Source organism: Notolepis coatsorum, assembly GCF_963971535.1.
Source record: "Notolepis coatsorum genome assembly, chromosome: 4".
Taxonomy (NCBI): domain Eukaryota; kingdom Metazoa; phylum Chordata; class Actinopteri; order Aulopiformes; family Paralepididae; genus Notolepis; species Notolepis coatsorum.
In genome coordinates this window covers 182,831,452-182,853,337 of record NC_140168.1, presented here as the reverse complement: position 1 = coordinate 182,853,337, position 21,886 = coordinate 182,831,452, and the positions used below count along the sequence as shown (strand labels likewise).

At 44.5% G+C, this 21,886-nt stretch overlaps 1 protein-coding gene across 1 annotated transcript in view; it reads right to left on the bottom strand.

Moving 5' to 3' along the window:
- chd3 (chromodomain helicase DNA binding protein 3) overlaps positions 1–21,886 on the bottom strand; it is a gene marked incomplete at its 3' end in the record, with an annotated part of 171,320 nt that overhangs the window by 81,546 nt on the left and 67,888 nt on the right. The window contains 6 exon segments of the mRNA XM_084313205.1: positions 384–515; positions 1,931–2,072; positions 11,087–11,260; positions 12,616–12,737; positions 18,793–18,930; positions 20,852–21,052. Of these exon segments, the coding sequence (XP_084169331.1) occupies positions 384–515; positions 1,931–2,072; positions 11,087–11,260; positions 12,616–12,737; positions 18,793–18,930; positions 20,852–21,052 (909 nt within the window).

Sequence of the window (21,886 nt, the reverse complement as noted above, 5' to 3'; positions counted from 1 at the left end):
GAGAGAGGGAGAGAGAGGGACAGAGAGAGAGGGGGGAGGGAGAGAGAGAGGGGAGGGGGGAGAGAAAGAGGGAGAGAGAGGGAGGGATGGAGAGAGTTTTTTTTTAATTGGTTTGTTAAAGGCGGGACCCAAAATGGGTGAAGGGACTGTTCTCTGGTGGGTCCCCGCAGTCCCAGTATGTTTTAATGTGACTGACACAGGTTCGATTTATTTACTCAGTTTGGTTACCAACATTTTGCGTGCGTGCGTGCATGTGTGTCTGTGTCTGTCTGTGTGTGTGTGTGTGTGTGTGTGTGTGTGTGTGTGTGTGTGTGTGTGTGTGTGTGTGTGTGTGTGTGTGTGTGTGTGTGTGTGTGCGTGTGTGTGTGTGTGTGTGTGTGTACCTGAGAGAAGATCAACACCCTGTGCCCCTGGTCCTTCAGTTTCCTCAGCATCTTCTGCATTAGCGTCAGTTTTCCAGAAGCCTTTGTGAGGCCGACGCCCTCGTACGCCCCGCTGGCTGTCTTTGGGGCTTCCTGCACACACAATAAAGAATATAAGAATCAGAGTCAGGGAGGTCTGTGTACATTCTGAAATTAAAGTATTTTTTTAAAGATTGGTTTAGAAAAATGGATATCAAAGCATTTTCTGACACAGAATGGAGTTTATATCATATACAGTATAAACAGTGGCCCCTGTGAGACCCATCACTTTTAGCTTTTATCTATTAAAAAAAAAAATACTAAATGTTTATTTTTATTTTCTAAGCACATTTACATACAGTAGTCAATGGGTTTGTTTCGACCTCACAATGCTATTGGATAGTAAATGTGTGTATAGGTCCCACCATCTGGCCTCTGAAGTTGCTAATATCTTTTTTATTTGGGCCTCGCTGAGTTAAATGTGCTCAACAACATCTCCGGTCAATCACGTCACGTCTTTGGGTACAAGTGCACTGTAGGAGCACTGCCGCGGTTCACCAGGGGGCGGCGCTGTCCTGCCATAATTCCCAGGGTGATGTGGGAAAACAGTAGACATTCTATTGTGTCTAGAAACAGTGTCATACCATCCTCTGTGATAAGCTACGGGCAATTCGACCCACACATTTTGAGAGACGTTTCATTGCTGGATTGGAGCTCTGGACCTTATCGCACTCGCTCTGGTGATTGGCTTTTACACTTAAGGTGCCCAGAGTTTGCACTGAATTAGGAAAATCTGCGTTTAGCTTCTGTGCCCCAGAAACATGGAATATTTTGCAATGCACTGTAAAACTCAATTCATTAGTGTTAAATCGAAAAGCTATCTTTTCTTTTTTTTCTTATTTATAACGTGTTTTTATATTATATATTATATTAATATTATATATTATATACATAAATATATATTTTTTTGATCCCCATTTTCTAGTTTTTCTCCCATCCCAATTTTGCCGTGCCAATTCTCCCCTCCCCTGTCTTGATCGTTGCTCGCATGTGCCCCCCACTGGCCGGTCGTAGGGAGGATAGAAGCCCATCACATGTCCCCTCCGATACATGTGGAGGCAGCCAGTCACTTCTTTTCACCCGCCAGCGCGGACTCTCATTGGCGAGGAGTAACGTGTGGGAGGTTCACACTGCCCCCGCCATTTTCCTGTCTTTGCTGTGCAGGCGCCCTGACCGACCTGTAGGAGTCGCTGTTTACAACGACCAGATTACCACCCATCGACTCCCCTCCCGCTAACTCTGCCAAATGAGTCAGTATGACGGCCGGCCCAAGCCGGAGGCAACGCTGACAGCCGGATTCGATACCGGTGTCTCTTGCGCTGGTGACGAGTGCAATGTCCGCTGCGCCACCCAGCCGCCCCACATAAATATATATTATAAATATATATATTTATAACTTGCTCAATGATCCCCCCACAACAAATGGTTGCCATGGTGAAGAGGGCTACTGTATAGTGTGTTAACTTTACCATGGAGGCTACAGGGAAAAGGTAGGGATGGTTGGAGCACTTTTTCAGGTCCATCATGATGTTGAGCAGAGACACCTGGTTTCCGCCACCTTTAGAGTTGAGGGCCTCAAAGTTCCTGGTGAGAATCAACTTGTAGTATTTCCTGATGGAAACAAAGAAAGGGGAATGATTATCTTGTTGCACAAATATCCCTCATCATCATCATATCCCTCCTAGTTACACATACACACAGCCCTCATATCCCTCCTAGTTACCCATACACACAGTCCTCATATCCCTCCTAGTTACCCATACACACAGTCCTCATATCCCTCCTAGTTACACATACACACAGTCCTCATATCCCTCCTAGTTACACATACACACAGTCCTCATATCCCTCCTAGTTACACATACACACAGTCCCCCACACATATGCATTTCATCAGAGGGGTCAGAGCACAAGGTCTGGAGCAGTTTTGGGGTCCGGTGCCTTGCTCAAGGGCACTTAGGCAGAGATGGAAGGCACCGTAGATGTAATAACAGCCACCCTTCAGTGACCAGCTCACAGCTGGAATACACCCTCCTGTCAGTCGCGTCGCCGGTTACTGGCCGGCCTCTAGGCCAGCGTTTCCCAAACTTAGGGTCGCAACCCTTATTTATTTTTTATAAATAAAAAAGCTGTAGATGTGTTGATTCAGTTTGGCACCACATACTTATGTGAATCTGGGTTTTCTACTCTAGCATACCTGAAAAACAAATACAGAAACAGACTAAATGCTCAGCATGACCTCAGAATAGCACTTTCAAAAACCAAGCCCAGAATATATCTGCTGGTTGAAAACTTCAACCAGCCACATACCTCTCATTAGATTTCATTGTGCCATAGATGAAATATTATACCCCTTCTAGCATGATGTCAGGTCAGTAGAATCTTTAAATAAGTCAGTACAAATTAATCAGAATGTTGCTCAATGTTGGGGTTTAAGGTTGAGGGACGGAGGGAGGGGGTAAGAAATGGAGAGTTGAAAAAGGGGTGAGAAATAGAAAGGAGAGTAGAACATGTTTGTTCATTTAAAAGTGTTACAAAATTGTATGTACATATGTTATGAGGTGGTAAGCAACTTAACATTACACTCTGATTATTGCTGTGATGTACTTTTATAATTAAATAAATACATTTCATATACATTTGAAATTCATGGTTTGTTGTGTTCTTTATCAGTAGTTTATAAATGTATGTTATGGCAATTCATGATGTATTTTTGTAAATTTGGGTCCCGGGGGAAACACCAAATTTCTCTTTTGGGTCTCGAGCTGAAAAAGTTTGGGAACCCCTGCTCTAGGTGTCAAACTCAAGGCCCGCGGGCCAAATGTGGCCCGCCACGTCATTTTATGTGGCCCGTGAGAAATTGTCTTAAAATAAATCTATGCTGCTTTAAAGCATGCATTGATCATAAACTACATATCCCACAATGTATGTCGATTATGTGACCCGCAAAGTGACACTGTGTAGATGGCAGTGTACATCAGTGTTTAACTACGGCAATTTCACCAACGAATTGAGAAACATTAATGATGCCAACATGTCCATGAAGAGAAAGGTTGATGCAGATGGAAGGCAGTTTCAAGAAAGATGTGAAAGTGAATACATGTTTGTGCTTCAAGGATAAAAACAGTATGTCGGGCGGCCGGGTAGTGCAGCGGACTAAGCGTCTGTCTACCACCACAGAGACAGTGGGATCGAATCCAGCTGTGGTGCTTCCGGGTTGGCCGACCGTCCATACTAACACAATTGGCTGTGTTAGCGGGTGGGAAACCTGGCGAGGGTGGGTCCTGGTCGTTGTAAACAGCGACTCCTACAGGTCGGTCAGGGCGCCTGCACAGCGAGGGAGGGAAATGGTGAAGGTAGTGTGACCTCCCACGCGTTACACTTCACCAATGAGAGTCCTCGCTGCCAGGTGAAAGAGGCTGCTGGCTGTCTCCTATGTATCGGAGGAAGCATGTGATAGACTTCAGGGCTCCCTAGACCGACCAGTGGGGGGCACATGCGTGCAACGACCAGGAAGGGGAGGGGGGAATTGGCATAACGACAAAAATTGGGATGGGAGGAAAAATACAGAAAATAGGAGGAGAAAAAGCGGATAAAAAAAAAACAGTATGTCTTTTGTGTTATGAGGCAGTGTCGGTCGTCAAAGAATACAATCTACGTCGGCATTTTGACACCAAACACCAAACACATGCCAGATTTAGCCTCCAAGAAAAACAACAAATTGTCTGAGAATTAAAAGGCAGACTGCAATCGCAGCAGAGTATGTTCACAGGAGCTACAGCCAAAAACGATGCAGCAGTGAAAGCTTTATTGTGGCTGAAGAAATATTGTCTGAACTGTCATATCCAAACTGGCTGTGTGACTTTACTCTGTTGTGGGACATAACAGAGCATCTCGCCCAATTTAATCAGAAGCTGCAGGGACACAAACAAGTCCCAACAAAGGGTTAACCCTTTGTAGTGTGGTAGTGAAAGGGTTAACCATTTGTAGTGTGGTAGTGAAAGGGTTAACCTCCTGTAGTGAAAGGGTCAACTGTCTGTAGTGTGGGAGTGAAAGGGTTAACCGTCTGTAGTGTGGTAGTGAAAGGGTTAACTGTTTGTAGTGTGGTAGTGAAAGGGTTAACGGTCTGTAGTGTGAAAGGGTTAACCGTCTGTAGTGTGGTAGTGAAAGTATTAACTGACTGTAGTGTGGTAGTGAAAGGGTTAACCGTCTGTAGTGTGGTAGTGAAAGGGTTAACCGTCTGTAATGTGGTAGTGAAAGGGTTAACCGGCTGTAGTGTGGTAGTGAAAGGGTTATGGTTGAAAATCAGCGAAGTGGCCCTTTAAGGCTTCCATTGACACACTTGCAAGGCCGACCGCAGAACACACACACACCACTGTTCCCCTCTTCAGCAGTGGAAGGAGTCCACATAGAGGAAAGATTACACCATCTCCATTATGTCAAAGTGTCATACACTTCATATATATAAATGAATGCAGATGTGAAATGTGTGTGTGTGTGTGTGTGTGTGTGTGTGTGTGTGTGTGTGTGTGGAGCTATCTTCTCTCCAACGAACACATGTTCCATATTTTTCCAATATGCTTTATGCATTTGTTTACCTATTATGTCTCCTTGAAATTCTTCCTTGAAAATATTTGTTCCCTCTGTCACCCCCCCCCCCTTCTCCAATGTCTCGACCCTCTAATTAACCCTTTCACTACTACACTACAAAGGGTTAACACTTTCACAACCACACCACAGAAGGTTAACCTTTTCACTACCACACTACAAAGGGTTAACACTTTCACTACCACACTACAGAAGGTTAACCATTTCACTACTACACTACAAAGGGTTAACGCTTTCACTACCACACTACAGAAGGTTAACCCTTTCACTATCACACTACAAAGGGTTAATGCTTTCACTACCACACTACAGAAGGTTAACCCTTTCAATATCACACTACAAAGGGTTAATGCTTTCACTATCACACTGCAGAAGGTTAACCATTTCACTACCACACTACAAAGGGTTAACGCTTTCACTACCACACTACAAAGGGTTAACGCTTTCCCTACCACACTACAAAGGGTTAATGCGTTCACTACCACACTACAGAAGGTCCCGCGAGCCCCAGGCCACCGTCCCGCGAGCCCCAGGCCACCGTCCCGCAAGCCCCAGACCACCGCCCCGCGAGCCCCCGGCCACCGTCCCGCGGCCCCAGGCCACCGTCCCGCAAGACTTGTTTCCTGTGCGCCTAAAATTCTACCTGGTCTCGTCCCGTGGGGCTCGCGGGACGGTGGCCTGGGGCTCGCGGGACGGTGGCCTGTGGCTCACGGGACGGTCCACACACCGCTATCAGTGTTCTTCTTCCCCGCCAATGAAGTATTCACCCAAAGACCCAATACCGTGGCAACAACTACCGCACTACCGGTAGAATAAGTGCCGAGAACCGTGGGAAGTGATGCAAACTGTCTTGTCGTGTTTTGAACATTTATGTTGTGTTGATGGAATCACGTTAATATAGAGAGATGAAAACAATACGTTATTTCGATTGATATGAATTGGATAATGCTAGGATAATGCTAGAAGGCTGCAGGCTGTTAGAGGTTAGAGGCAGAACTAGCGTAACGCGCTGTTTGGGCGTAGAGAGAGCGTACGTCAGTGGCCAATCAGATCGCAGAACCCGAACGCGGAACTGCAAGTTTGTTGGTAAAAGACTACACACGTCCCCTCCGGTACACGAGGAGGCAGCTGTCGCATCTTTTCACCTGAACAGCGCGATCTCTCATATACTTCCTGATTCTGCTGTACAGGCGCACCAACCGACCTGTAGGAGTCGCTGTCCACAACGTCCAATCCCCACCCACCGGCTTTCCCACCCCCTAACACTGCCAATTGTGTTAGTATGACGACCGGCCAAGCCGGTAGCAACGCAGAGAGCTGGGCTCGATACCAGCATCTCCTGCGTTAGTGGCGAGCGCCTTGCCCACTGCGCCACTCAGCCGCCATGGGGAATGTTACTTTCCAAGTTCTTCTTTCGACCTAATGCCTAATTTATACTCAGATGTCGAAGTGGTTTGCGAAGGTCGCGGCGAGCCTCCAGAGCTCCCGCGAGCCTGACTGGCCTAGATGCAGCTGGCCACAAATGTTACTGTGCGTCAAATCGACGCAAGCTGACGTGGACAGCGCAGAGCTGTGATTGGCCGCTGCCCTGGGCCGGGGGCTGGGCTGCGTACGCGTTCCTCTGACGTACTTCCGTATTTACCGTTTATCATCGGTCAGAGCGTTCCATTATCGATCGTGATTAACTACATTACAAACATGGACCGAATCGAAGAAAGACAGAGGAAGTCAGAAAATATAGCCATTTGTACAACACAACGCAGCACAGCCACCTAGTGGTTCGGTGGTGTACTGCAATCAAAGTTTTTCTCACGCCTACTTTTTGCCAACATCAAACGATCCTGCTGGTCCCATGTTTTGTTTTGTTGTATCAGTGTTGTAGTCGAGTCACTAAATCTCGAGTCCGATTCGAGTCTCGAGTCCCCAGTGTTCGAGTCAGAGTCCAAGTCCGAGTCACCAAAGAAGAGCCTGAGTCAAGTCCGAGTCGAGTCCCTGTTACCCTAGTCCGAGTCCGAGTCATCAAGGTTGAGTCCACTCCACTCTGGCAGTCAAAGAGCTGACAAATAAAAAAAGGTCTCCATTAAACATAAATGACACCATTTCAAAGGGAGTTTATTTACTTTGTGACACAATAGCCAAACAAATGCACTAGCCATCAATATATTATGCCTAATGATTAGGGTCTATTACAAAAATGTAGGGCTGTCCCCGACTAAGGATTTGGATAGTCGACTATGATTGGCCAAAATTAGCCGACTATGAAAAAATAAATATTGAAAAAAAAATTTAACACAAGGACGAGATTTCTCGTTAGTTCATGCCGACCGTTGAGTGCCAACGACGAGAGATCTCGTTTTTTTTTCCATTCATATTTCATCAATCTAGCCTCACGTTACCACTGCAAACTCTCTCTGAGCTCCATTGGGAAAATACCACCCCCTATCGTCTCTCCCTGTGGTACTGCACCCCAGGGATTGGATTGAATGAAACGCATGGGGGAAAAAGAATCCTGCTTCCACATTTGACTTCTCAGGCATATAACTCGAGTCGATCGGATTCATTCTGGACCATCAGAACAGCGTGGAATCGGTGTTTCGACCACCCAGCGTTGGATCAATAAACGTGATCAATATTTGGAATGGCGATCAGGAATTGGAATAATCTTTTTGGAGAACATCTGATCTGAGGTAAGGAATCTATTTTACCAGTCTTAGGATAATCAGAGCTTTTTTCACAGAGATATCAACGTGTGCCCTATGTGTGTGTGTGCGTGTGTGTGTGTGTGTGTGTGTGTGTGTGTGTGTGTGCTGATCAGGAAATGGATACTCGATTTTTCAGCCCGCTTCTATAGCGTGCATAAGTACACATATACTATCGATAATCTAGCGTTTATTTGAAAACGATTCATAAATAGGCCGAAAAATGTGTATTCCAGAATATTCCAGTAAAGGGCGTTTATCACAGAATCTTAATATTTTCCTGAAACTTTCAAAAAACTAGTTTTTCATGAACCAATTAAAAAACAATCCGTTTCGACAATGTTGACTGCAAACAAGTCATTGATAAGCGACGGCCATATTATACACATAGCCATAATTTAAGATGTAGTTTATGCGTCCGCAAATATGAGAGCTCTGTCATTGAAGTGGGCGTTGGCATTCAACAGGGTTCCGGGGCAGCGGACCCGTTGCACGGAAAGTGTTAATACATTATTTTTATTTTATTTTTTTTCATTCCATTTGGGCTGTGGGGGTGCTTAATGTCTGAAGGAGTCAACGGAAGGCTTCTTGTTCTCTGCAAAAGCATGCAATTGGTCCACTGATGGATACATCTTGTTATTACATGGCGTTTTAACATTCGCCGAAATGCTTGATTGTGATTAGTCAATAGCCCCCGACAGCGGTGAATTATTTTTCGATAACCACCGGTGATTATTGTTTTTCGCAGCTGGAGTAATCAAGCCCCACTGACACACACTGTTTCAGTGCAATCAGACTGCCGGGCTGCCCGCGATAATAATAATCACTTTATTTGAGCTGACAGAGCCACAGAACAACTGCGTCTGCATTTGATCTCGTCTTGTCGATTTTGTAAAATGAATTAGGTATATTGTTAGTAAGTTAGTGTGGTATATTCTGGGAACATAGATCTCATTAAATCGAACGAATGTGTTATATTTAGAGAAAACAGCTGCAATAGTAAAGTCAGCCAAAGATATGGCTGGTGATTAGATTACTCTGCCCTTTTGGTGAATTTGCATACAAAGTGTGGGCAACAGCCTGTATCCTGTGTGATCTGTGGGAACTGTTTACAATGTGGGGGTGGGTAAACAGCTAAACGCAATCAGCCACCTGGGCTCGTAAGGGGTGGGGGGCAGGAAGCTTTAGTTACCCATTCACACTCACACACACACATGGATCACACACACACACACACACACAGACACACACACACACACACACACACATAGACACACACACACACACACACACACACACACACATACACACACAGACACATAGACACACACAGACACACATAGACACACATACATATATATATATATACACACACACAGATCAGAGATATGAGCATTTTGTACTGATCTGAACTACAGTTTGCAGAAATTCAATGTCTACAATTAGTTAATGTGTCTGTTCTGTTTTCATTTATGTTCAATTTCATTAATTGAATGTTTTATCCTCTTCATCTATGCTAATCAGTTTTATTCTGGTCTATTCTATTCAGTTCTATTCTGATCTATGGTATAGATTTGTATTCTATTCTATCCAGTTCTAATTTGATCTGTTATTCAGTTATATTCTATTCAGTTTATAAAATATTGATGTAAGCTAACAGAATGATTAGATTTGGTAGCAATTTATTGAAAGTCAGCAGACTTTGTGGTAAAGAAATATATCTGGGTTTATGTGAAGGGGGTTGGCCTATTAAGCCAAACCCCTATTTTCAAATGCAAGCTTAGCCGGCCTGGCATTGGAGGAAAGAATGTGATGATGTCATCACTCCGAGACACTGGGCCTTGGGGATATAATGGGATGTGGTGAGGGGGAGAGGGGACTCTGGAAAACCGACCCGACACGACAAGACCTCTGACCATCTCATCCACAGTCAAGGCAGCAGGCGGGCAAAGGACAACAAAGGAACTTTTGGAGGGAAAAACAGAACTATACTTTGATCCCTAAGCCAAGGGAACAAAGCCATCATCAACTATCATTCTCTTTATTCTGGTTGTATCAATTACAGCATAGGGTTTTTGATCACAACTATAGCATTCTTTATTTGTAATTTGTATACACTCTTAAAACTTTGATTAAACAGCTGTTATATAACCTTTTTCCTCCTAATTCCTTCTGCCTGCATCGCTGGAAGATAGAAGTAATTCCCAGAGCTTTAAAGGTATTGAATCACAACGCAGAGTACTAACCAACCCGGTTCTGAACAGAGCAGAACCGAAATAGCTTGGGAAATCCACTTCATTAGCCATGTAATAAGCGGGATAATGTATAGCTATACTCGGTCATCATCGCAAAATAATTGACCTTCACTGACGTTTAAAACACCTCGCCGAGGCGCCTCAGTATTTTAAACTCTGTGTCGGTCAATTATTTTGCGACAATGACCTCGTAGCTATACATTATCCCTTACATATTTGTCTAGTCTATCTCTTATCTAGGTCGTCCTCGGACGGGCCCTCCATCGGTGCTTCCAGTCATCCCGATCCTCCATGCATCTGGCTAGCTCGCCGGTGCTTTCTGCTCCTGCATCTCTCCTGAGTACGTCCACGTAGGTTAATGTGGGACGTCCTCGTGATCGATGCCCGTGTGTTGGTTCCCACAGCACAAGTTTGCTGGTTGGCAGCTCATGGTGTCTCTGGCAGTGACCTGCCAGCCTCATTCTCCTGACTGCCACTTTATCGCTCACCTTTAGCACCCCCCCATACAAGTTTGCATTAGTGACATGCTCATCCCTGTTGATGTTGAGCAGTAGTCTGTGTGTTCATTAGATGGGTGAAATCCTCTTTCAGTGCCTCTGTGCCTGTTTTGCAGTTAGCCTCTGGTATGCGTGCCATTAGCGTTAGCCACGCTTCTAGGCCTTTTTTCTTTTGGAAAGAATGATAAAAAAATATATAATAACAATAATTATTATTATTATAATATTTTTTTTATTTTTTTTGTATTCGACTAAGAGGTTGGCAGTCGACTACGGCTCCTTTCGATCGATTAGTCGACTATTTGATGAATAGGGGTCAGCCCTACAATTTTTTTTAAAAATAAATAACTATATTTATCAATTAACAAGTCCGAGTCTGCACCTTCCGAGTCCGAGTGCAGTCAATGCTCAAGTCCAAGTCCAAGTCCAAGTCATCAGTGCTCAAGTCCAAGTCGAGTCACGAGTCCTGAAAATCAGTCCAGGACTCGAGTCCTACAACACTGTGTAGAATCCACTATGACCACGCTGCCCGACCCCCCACCCCCACCCCCCTCCCGGAGGCTTACTTCTGCATGGGGCTGAGCTCCACCCGGACAATGAGCTCTGTCTTGGCGGGCATGTTCTTGAAGACGTCGGCCTTCAGCCTCCGGAGCATGTGAGGCCCCAGCAGGTCGTGGAGCTTCTTGATCTGGTCCTCCTTGGAGATGTCGGCAAACTCCTCCAGGAAGCCCTCCAGGTTACTGACAGGGGGGGAGGAGGAGGGGAAAGGAGAGAGAGAGAGAGAGAGAGAGAGAGAGAGAGAGAGAGAGAGAGAGAGAGAGAGAGAGAGAGAGAGAGAGAGAGAGAGAGAGAGAGAGAGAGAGAGAGAGAGAGAGAGAGAGAGGATGAGAGATGGAGTTGGGGTGGGAAAGGATGGGGGTAGACAGAGAGACAAAGGGTGGGTGGAAGGGATGTAGGCGAGTACAAGGAGAGAGGGATAGGATCATATAAGATAAGATAAGATAATACAAGATAAGATGGGATAATACAAGATAAGATAGGATAACACCAGATAATACAAGATAAGATAGGATAAGACCAGATAATACAAGATAAGATAGGATAATACAAGATAAGATAGGATAACACCAGATAATACAAGATAAGATAGGATAACACCAGATAATACAAGATAATACAAGATAACACCAGATAATACAAGATAAGATAGGATAACACCAGATAATACAAGATAATACAAGATAAGATAGGATAACACCAGATAATACAAGATAAGATAGGATAACACCAGATAATACAAGATAATACAAGATAAGATAGGATAATACAAGATAAGATAGGATAACACTAGATAATACAAGATACGATAGGATAACACCAGATAATACAAGATAAGATAGGATAACACCAGATAATACAAGATAAGATAGGATAACACCAGATAATACAAGATAAGATAGGATAATACCAGATAATACAAGATAAGATAGGATAATACAAGCTAATACAAGATAAGATATGATAATACAAGATAATACAAGATAAGATAGGATAATACAAGATAATACAAGATAAGATATGATAATACAAGATAATACAAGATAAGATAGGATAATACAAGATGAGATATGATAATACAAGATACGATAATACAAGATAAGATAAGATAATACAAGATAAGATGAGATAATCAAGACAATACAAGATAATACAAAATAATACAATAAAATAAAATATAAGATAAGATAATACAAGATAATAAGATACGATTTTATGGGCTAAGATAATACAAAATAATATAAGATAAGATAAGAAAATACAAGTTAAGATAAGATAGGCTAATATAATATAAGATAATGCAAAATAAGGTAATACAAGATAAGATAATACATACGATACGTTACGAGAAACTTAAATCATCAGGGGAAATTGCGTTATTGGCAACGGCTTGCAAGTGAAATTCCTATTTTCATACTAACATATCTACGGATAATAAACAAAGCTACGTACTACACAGAGCGTGAGTTTGGGAATCGGAGGGAGAGAAGGGTGGAGGGAGGGATAGAGGGAAGAGAGAGAGAGATAGAGAGCTCACTTGAAGCGGTTGGGGGTGAGGAAGTTGAGCAGGTGGAACAGCTCCTCCAGGTTGTTCTGCAGGGGAGTTCCCGTCAGCAGCAGCTTGTGGTCGATCTTGTAGTCGTTCAGACGCCTGAAGAACTGGACAAGAAGATATTTCAGAGGTGGTTACGCACATAGATATATAACACTAGATGGCTCAAGGCGGAGTCTCCCGCGTACTTCACTGGTGGCCATCTTATGAGGGTGGACTACTGCTTTAAAGTGATGATCTGCACAAACAGAAATACTCTTAACTCGGTGAAATCTTGACAGGTTTGTTTTATTACAAACGTTATTAACGTGGCTATGATTCTGGCTTGGAAGAATTTTTTTATAATTTTTTTAAATATATATATCAAAGTCCATTATAAGTATGCAGTATGATAACTACATCTCTGACGTTTTTAACAAACCAAACGGTTGAAAATTGAGCGAGCTATGGTTATTTCTTTTTTTTTTATCTACTTTTTCTCCCCATTTTTCTATTTTTCTCCCGTCCCCAATTTCGTATTGTCCAATTCTACCCTCCCCTGTCTCGAACGCTGTTAGGCCATGCCTCCCACAAGCCGGCTGCAATGTGGACGAAGCCTTACATCACGTGTCCCCTCCGGCAGCCGTCGCATCTTTTCACCTGCACAGCGCGATCTCTCAGCGGCGAGGGTCTGCATGAGAGGGACACGCCGCCCTCGTCGCTTCCTGATTCTACTGCGCAGGCGCACCAACCGACCTGTAGGAGTCGCTGTCCACAACGTCCGATCCCCACCCACCAGCTTCCCACCCGCTAATACTGCCAATTGTATTAGTATGAACGACCAGCCAAGCTGGTAGCAACGCCGAGAGCTGGGCTCAAGCTATGGTTATTTCAATAGTACATGCACCATAGACATGCATGTTATTGTCATAATCACGGCAAGAGCCTTCCTCACTCCTCCTCATCCTCCCCCACATTCACGACGGAAGCCTCACTCACCCCTTATCCTCTCACACCCATATACGGGCAGCATCCGTTCCCCGGATTCACACGCTGCCAGCTCTTCACTCAACACGGCTGTCACTCATCCCCTCATCAACAAGATGGTACTTCAGCTGGCAGATCCTGTTCCATCTTCGTGGGAGTGTTAAACTACCTTCCTAGGTACGAAGACTGAACCTAAGTGTTACGGACTCTGTCCTTATATCATTATGTATGTATCCTTGTAATATTATATTGTATTGTATAGGGATTATTTATATTATGTGTTATGTATGTAAGCAGGTTGTATTGTTGTTTTTTTGTCTCCCTCCTGTGTAACCTATCTTTCTCTCAGGGTCAATCAGCAGCAGCAGCAGCAGCAGCAGCTGAGGCTCGTCAGACAATTAACCTCCACATCCCTTCATATATCCCTGTGTGTGCAGTGTTAGCTAGATCTCTGTCGGTGTCTGTGGGTAATTATATCTGGTGGTGTTGTGGTAGAGTTCTGCTTTTTGGTGTGAGCTAGTTAAAGCTCTGTTGAGCTCATGCTTGTTGGTGTGAGCTGGTTAAAGCTCTGTTGAGCCCATGTTTATTGGTGTGAGCTAGTTAAAGCACTGTTGAGCTCATGTTTGTTGGTATGAGCTAGTTAAAGCTTGGTTGAGCTCAGTATTGTACCTTTTGTGATCCTGCCTGTTGTACATTTCTGTTTTACCCATAACCTGTTTTGTGTATTTGTTTATTCATCGTCACCCAGCTTATGGTGATTGTTTTTCTTGTTTGTTAATCTTTTGTTTCGCACACAGGGACATTGAGGACAGGAAGATACCCTGGGTCTACATTTTGCATCACGTAGGTGACCTACTGTTAAAGACACCAGCTTTAGAAGTGAGCACCACCACCTGTACTTTGGGGCGTCCACGCCTGTAAGGGGGGGTGGGCTTTTATTTCTTTTTGATATTTCATTTGGTGCTCACTGGTAAGTCCTCCTTGCTCTCTGTGTTGCTGTTTTTGAAGTTTGTGAAATAAATATTATTATTTTGCAAATTGTTTCCTGCGTTGTGTGTCACTGCACCCTCACCTACCCTGTCTGTGGCCTTGTGTTGCGTCTCCCCACTGGGGTACGTAACATAAATGAGGGCTCGTTAGTGGGCAACAGACAGTTGGTGTTGGTGTGCGGTGGGCACGTTGGATAGGGTGGTTTTTGGTAGTGATTTGATCTGTGTATGTTTGCGCTGGTGTCTCTTTGTAGACATGACGTCTTTTAGTGTGGAGGGGTTTTTGGGTGATCCCTCGGTTGAGAATTTGGACCTGTGTAGGAAGGAGGACCTGTGTGCTATCGCCTTGCATTTTCAGGTCAGCCTTGCAAAGAGTCTGGCAAAGGCTGACCTGAGGGAGGAGGTAGTACGGCTACTGGTGTATAAGCAGGTGAAGGTGCGTCTGCTATTCCTTCTCGTTCTGGTTCAGATGAGGATCAGGAGGAAGGCGTAGCTGAGATGGTAGAACCACTTACAGACGGGTTGGAGGATAAGCCTCCCCTCCCGTCTCCAATGCCCAGACGTGCTTCACCCTTCCCTAGTGGGAGTACTAGGGAGGAGGACAGTCTTAAATTGAGTTTAGCACGGTTGCAATTTGAGGAGAGGAAGGAGGAGAGGGAATATAGTCATCGGTTAGCTATTAGGAAAATGGAGCTGGAGGCTGAGGCCCGCCGGTTGGACGCTGAGGTTAAAATTAAGCAACTGGAGCTTGAGGCTGCTAGGGCTGGGAGTCCTGCTCAACCCTCTTCCACGGCTGTGGGGGCTTATGATGTAAGTAGACTTATATCTCTGGTACCTCAATTTCGTAAGGCGGAGGTAGACTCCTATTTTAATGCTTTCGAGCGAGTTGCTACCTCATTGAAGTGGCCTAAAGAGGTCTGGGCTCTCTTGCTCCAATGTAAACTCACTGGGAAAGCCCAGGAGATTTTGTCTGCCCTCCCTCTCAGCGACAGTTTGTCTTATGACATAATCAAGACGGCTGTACTTAGGGCCTATGAGTTAGTGCCAGAGGCGTACAGGCAGAAATTTCGCACTCACAGAAAGTTGCCTGGCAGAACTTTTGTGGAGTTTGCTCGTGAGAAGGAATCTCTATTTCATCGGTGGTGTAGGGCGTGTGATGTAGCTGATTTTAACTCTCTGTCTGAGTTGATGTTACTGGAAGAATTTAAAAATAGTCTGAATGACCGTTTGGTAACATATCTCAATGAGCAGAAAGTTGAGACGTTGGCACAGGCGGCGGTGCTCGCTGACGAGTTTGTGCTGACTCATAGGCAGTCGTTTGGTACTTTGCGACATGAGGATAGAGGTTTTTATCCCTCTGCTCAGACTCCAGCTAAGGTACACACTAGCCCACCACGTTTATTATCTCCCCGCTACAAGGAGGGGCGAGAATGTTTTCATTGTCATCGGGTGGGTCACATTAGAGAAGACTGTTGCATTCAAACGCCAAATAGACGACCAAGGGAGGTTGGTTTGGTGCAGACGGTGATAGCTCCGCAGTCGGTAGTCCCCACAAAAATGTGTGACGGCCTGGAGCCCGGTTACGAACCGTTTATGTTGGACGGCATGGTTTCTCTCAGTGGTAGTGAGTTGGACCAGCGTCCGGTGCGCATACTGAGAGATACTGGGGCAGCACAGTCTTTTATCTTGTCAGACGTGCTTCCGTTTAGTGATGAGTCGTCAAATGGCTCAAGTGTGTTGGTGCAGGGGATCGAGATGGGTTTTGTGTCGGTGCCCCTCCATCAGGTACATTTAAACTGTGGTTTAAATGTATTATTATTTTGCAAATTGTTTCCTGCGTTGTGTGTCACTGCACCCTCACCTACCCTGTCTGTGGCCTTGTGTTGCGTCTCCCCACTGGGGTACGTAACACTAAGCCTTGCAAACCTGTACTTGTTGATATTCCTTGACCTAACCTTTGTTCTCCATGTGCCCAGGACCTCCGCTCCAGTACACCTCCTACCTGGACATCCCGTGCTGGTGCTGCACAAGGAGTGCTCCTGCTCTCACCCACGACACAGCCCTGTGTCTACCTGCCTCGTGCTGCACAAGGAGTGCACCTGTCCTAACCTCAAGAACATTCTCCCGTACTGCACAAGGAGTGCACCTGTACTAACCCCAAGAACATTCCTGTACCTGTCTGTCGCACATTCCAATTGTCAAACTGTCTGCTTGGGGAAACTATATTAAAACACCCTAAAACGCTCCATTCTCTCTCCTCCTGTGTTCTGCTATTGGGCTCCGCCAAATCCCATCCTCACAGTTATGAGTGGGCGTGCTCCACCCTCGCAAGATGGCCGCCATGTGGCAACGTCGGTCTCCGTTGGCCAGCAGCGTGGGTAAGCCATCTAGTGTTATATATCTATGGTTACTAGGGCTGACCTTCGAATTTTTTTTTGGAATTCAAAGCTTCGGGGCCGAGATTTGATTTTAATTCGAAGCTTCGACATTAATTTTTTTTTAATAATAATTTTTTTTTTTTTTTTTTTTTTTTTTTTTAATGTTGTGGGACTTGTACAGCACTTTGTTAAACTTTGTCAGTGCTGTAAAGTTTAAACCTTTTTAAATCTTAGACAAACGAAACACTTTGCTTTCATAAAATATTGTAAGCCGTCATTTGAGGCTTTATAAAAGCAGCACAATGAACACAAATCTGTCAGTGCGAGTCCGATCTCATCTTAAATAACAAACAGCATTGCTTGTTGTAGTTAACAAAGAGAGGCAGAGTTGATTTAGCAAAAAAATAAAATAAAATATATATATATTTTTTTTATAATCGAATTTTATTTTCATATTCAAATCCCATGCCCATCGAACGAAGCTTCGAAGTATTTAAGACAGCCCTAATGGTTACGCACATTCATTGTCCAGCAGGGGGCACTCTGTCCTCTGGACTTGTCAGTAACAATGCCCCTGTTACGGTGATAGGGACACCGTACAGCTGTGAGTGCCGTCCTTCGGATGAGACGCTAAACCGAGGTCCCGACTGAATTCGTAGGGGGTTCGTAGAGTAGGGGTTTCCACAACGTTCCTGGCCAAATTCCCAATCAGGTCTCTGACATCAATGCCACCTAATCATCCCTCCCCCCTTAATTGGCTGATATCAATCCCTGTTTCCTGAGCCGTTCAGCCATTGTGTAGTGTGATGTGTGCCGGGTGCCAGTGTATGGCAGCCATTGAGCCTGCGTAGCCCAAGGTTGAGTGCTACCAGTGGTGGTGAAGGAGGCAATTTCCCTAACCCTACGTTGTAAAGCGCTTTGAGTCTGAGAAAAGAGCTATATAAATGTCATGAATTATTATTATTATTATTATTATTATAATTATTATTTACATTTTGTCATTTAGCTTTTATCCAAAGCGACTTACAAGTTCTGTACGACAAGTCAGTAGGAAGCGTACGACTCTTACAGCTGAATAACAATGATCATCAAACAGTGCTGAAACTTGGGTGCTGCAGTGTTGAGTGCATAGTAGTAGAGACACATTATCAGGAAGAGTGCATGATAGTATAGGACAGTAAGAAGGTTAGTACACGCACGCACGTACGTACACGCATCTGTCATAGTATGTTACGTTTTGTTTAGATCATCATCATCATTATCATCAACATTATCATCAACAACCCTTCATCTTTCTTGATTATAGGCATACTTTGACACAGACAATACGTGTGCACCCAAGCATATATACAGTATGTATTTATATATGTATACATGTGCATATGTAGGCATGTAGTTGTATATATGTACTGTATATAAAATGGCTAGAGGAACTATACAGAGTAACCTACAGTTTTGGCAAAAATAAGGAATTAATCAAAAATGTTTTGTTAATTAAGTAAATTTGTTCATTATAAGTCTGACAATAAAGAGAGCAAGTAGTTATGAATTAGTAAAGTATGATTTGAGTAAAAAGGGGTGGGATTAAATAAGTGTATATTTCTTCCCACTCCTTTTCAAATATGTAAGACAGTTTGTTGTTTTTTATACATTTATTATTTGAATGGCTCAAGGCTATATCTGTACTTGTTGTTTGTTTGTTGTTGCATATTTGAAATAAACTTCAATCAATATACACACACACACACACACACACACACACACACACACACACACACACACACACACACACACACACACACACACACACACATTAGCAGGCTGGCTACCTTGGACTGGTTGTTCTTGAGGCGGTGAGCCTCGTCCACCACAAGGCAGGCCCAGTCGATGGACTTGAGCGAGGTCTGGTCGATGGTCACCAGCTCGTAGGACGTCAGCAGCACGTGGAACTTGATGGGAGCGTCCCTCTGCAGGAGCGCAGGACAGAAGAGACAAGATAAGATAATATAAGATAAGATAAGATACGATAACTTGATGGGAGCGTCCCTCTGCAGCAGCGCAGGACAGAAGAGATAAGATAATACAAGATAAGATAAGGTAATACAAGATAAGATAAGATAGGATAATACAAGATAACTTGATGGGCCCTCTGCAGGAGCGCAGGACAGAAGAGATAAGATAAGATAATACAAGATAAGATAAGATAATACAAGATAAGTAAGGGATAATGTATAGCTACGAGGTCATTGTCGCACAAAAAATTGACCGACACAGAGTTTAGAATACCGAGGCGCCTCGCTGAGGTGTTCTAAACGTAGTGAAGGTCAATTATTTTGCGACAATGACCGAGTATAGGCTATACATTATCCCGCTTATTACATGGCTAACTTACTAACAATATACCTAATTCATTTTACACCATCGACAAGACAAGATCAAATGCAGACGCAGTTCTGTTCTGTCGCTCCGCGCTGTCATCGCCGGCAGGTGTGTCTGATTGCACTGATGCAGTGTGTGTCAGTGGGCTTGATTGCTTCAGCTGCGAACAGCGGTCATTATTGCTCGGCAGAGGTCCGTTATCGAGTAATTTCGGCAAATGTTAAAACAAGGTAAGATAAGATAGGATAGGATAATAGAAGATAAGATAGGATAATACAAGATAACTTGATGGGAGCGTCCCTCTGCAGGAGCGCAGGACAGAAGAGATGGGGGAGAAAGCGAGATTATGAATGTTTCTGAGAGAGTGTTGCGAGACAACTGCAGTCCAATGTGTCTCCATTATGGCCCTTCAAGGCTTCTATAAGACAGGTGGAAGTCAGAGAGAGGAGGGTGAACTCATCTACATGTCTTTACTCTTAATAACATCTTTATGAAGACGTTCTTGCATAGCTGAACTCAACCTTCTCTCTGGTCTGAACTTCAAGACAAACATCTCATCTCATCGTCGATAGTGAAGGAGCAGAACTACGCTCTTCCACGTTGGTTTCTCCTTTAACCCTTTCAGTGAAAGGGTTAACCGGCTGTCGTGTGGCAGTGAAAGGGTTAACCTTCTGTGTGTCGCCGCAGTGAAAGGGTTAACCGTTTTGGTAGTGTGGCAGTGAAAGGGTTAAGGCTGAGATATGCTTCAACGTCGTCTGTCACCTCAGTTCAACGCGTGGGTTGCAGTACATCGCTGAACCACTAGATGGCTGTGCTGCATTGTGGACTTCCTCTGCCAGTCTTTCTTCAATCGTTAATCACGATCGATAATGGAACGTTCCGACCACACAAGTAAATACGAAAGTACGTGAGGCCCAGCCCAGGGCAGCGGCCAATCACAGCCCTGCGCTGTCCAAGTCAGCTCGCATCGTTTTGATTTTTTGGCAGCTGCATGTAGGTGTCTGAGTATAAATGAGACATTACTCCCCCCGTTTCCAGCTCCTCCTTCTCATCTCCTCTTGTCCTCCTTCTCATCTCCTCCACATCCTCCTCCACCTCCTCCTTCTCATCTCCTCCTGTCCTCCACCTCCTCCTTCTCATCTCCTCCCATCCTCCATCTCCTCCCATTCTCCACCTCCTCCTTCTCATCTCCTCCTGTCCTCCACCTCCTCCTTCTCATCTCCTCCCATCCTCCATCTCCTCCTTCTCATCTCCTCCCATTCTCCACCTCCTCCTTCTCATCTCCTCCCATCCTCCACCTCCTCCTTCTCATCTCCTCCCATCCTCCACCTCCTCCTTCTCATCTCCTCCCATCCTCCACCTCCTCCTTCTCATCTCCTCCACCTCCTCCTTCTCATCTCCTCCATCTCCTCCTGTCCTCCTTCTCATCTCCTCCATCTCCTCCATCTCCTCCTTCTCATCTCCTCCATCTCCTCCTTCTCATCTCCTCCACCTCCTCCACCTCCTCACCCGCAGCTTGAAGGTCTTCTTCCCTCCCTTGATGGCGGTCTCGTCGAAGGTGAGCTCGTTCTCTCGGATGATGGCTCGGCTGTCCTTGTCCCCCGTGTACGTCAGCACGTAGAAGTCCGGCGCCCAAAACTCGAACTCCCTCTCCCAGTTGATGATGGTGGAGAGCGGGGCGCTGACCAGGAACGGGCCCTTGGTGTGGCCCTGGGGGCGGGGTTATAAAGGGAAGAGCGTGGAATATGTACTGTGAGTTCAAATGTACATAACAAAAAGCATCCTGGTGCTGTGATGGAGTCACACAACATGTGAGTCCTTGTTTAAGACAACCACTAGATGTCGCACTAGAGCACCAGATTGTCATTTATCCAATCAGGTGCATTCCATGTGGGGAAATGGGAAGTAGGGAGTGGATACATGCATAACATGTAAATTCATTTTGGACCCGCCAACATTTTTTAAATGATAAATTCATTAATCAATGCTGTTTTTATTCAGCACCTTTCTAAAAGCTCTGTTGATGTATTATTAAAAAATTATTACTCTATATAAAATTCCATCTATAGCACCTTTACCAATGTCTTTGACAGGTCTATGGTAATCCTAGAGGCCCATCTTGTAAAGTAATCCCCAAAAAAGCAAACCAAACTAAAACAACCAGGGCCAGGTTCACAAAGTTCTTTGCTGTGCATCATTTCTGGTGTGGATGAGGCACTTTAGAGGCATAATGCATTGTATTTACTAAAGGAGCACATGGGCTCTCCTTGGGTCGAGGTAAAGTGCAGTTCTTTCATTCGTGAGATCCAGTCTGTGGCATAGAGAGTCAATCCTGGTCTTTGTCTCTGCTCTCCCCCTGTAAGTGTTCCTGTAAATCCTGTATTTTGTATAATTCTGTATGTCTTACTTGTGTTATGTACTGTAGAAATAATGTCCTCCTGAGGACAAATTAACTTTCTGTCTGTCTGTCTGTCTGTCTGTCTGTCTGTCTCTCTTGGCTCTGCCAAAAGTGGTCTGGAGAAATTCACAGTATACGTTACTGTA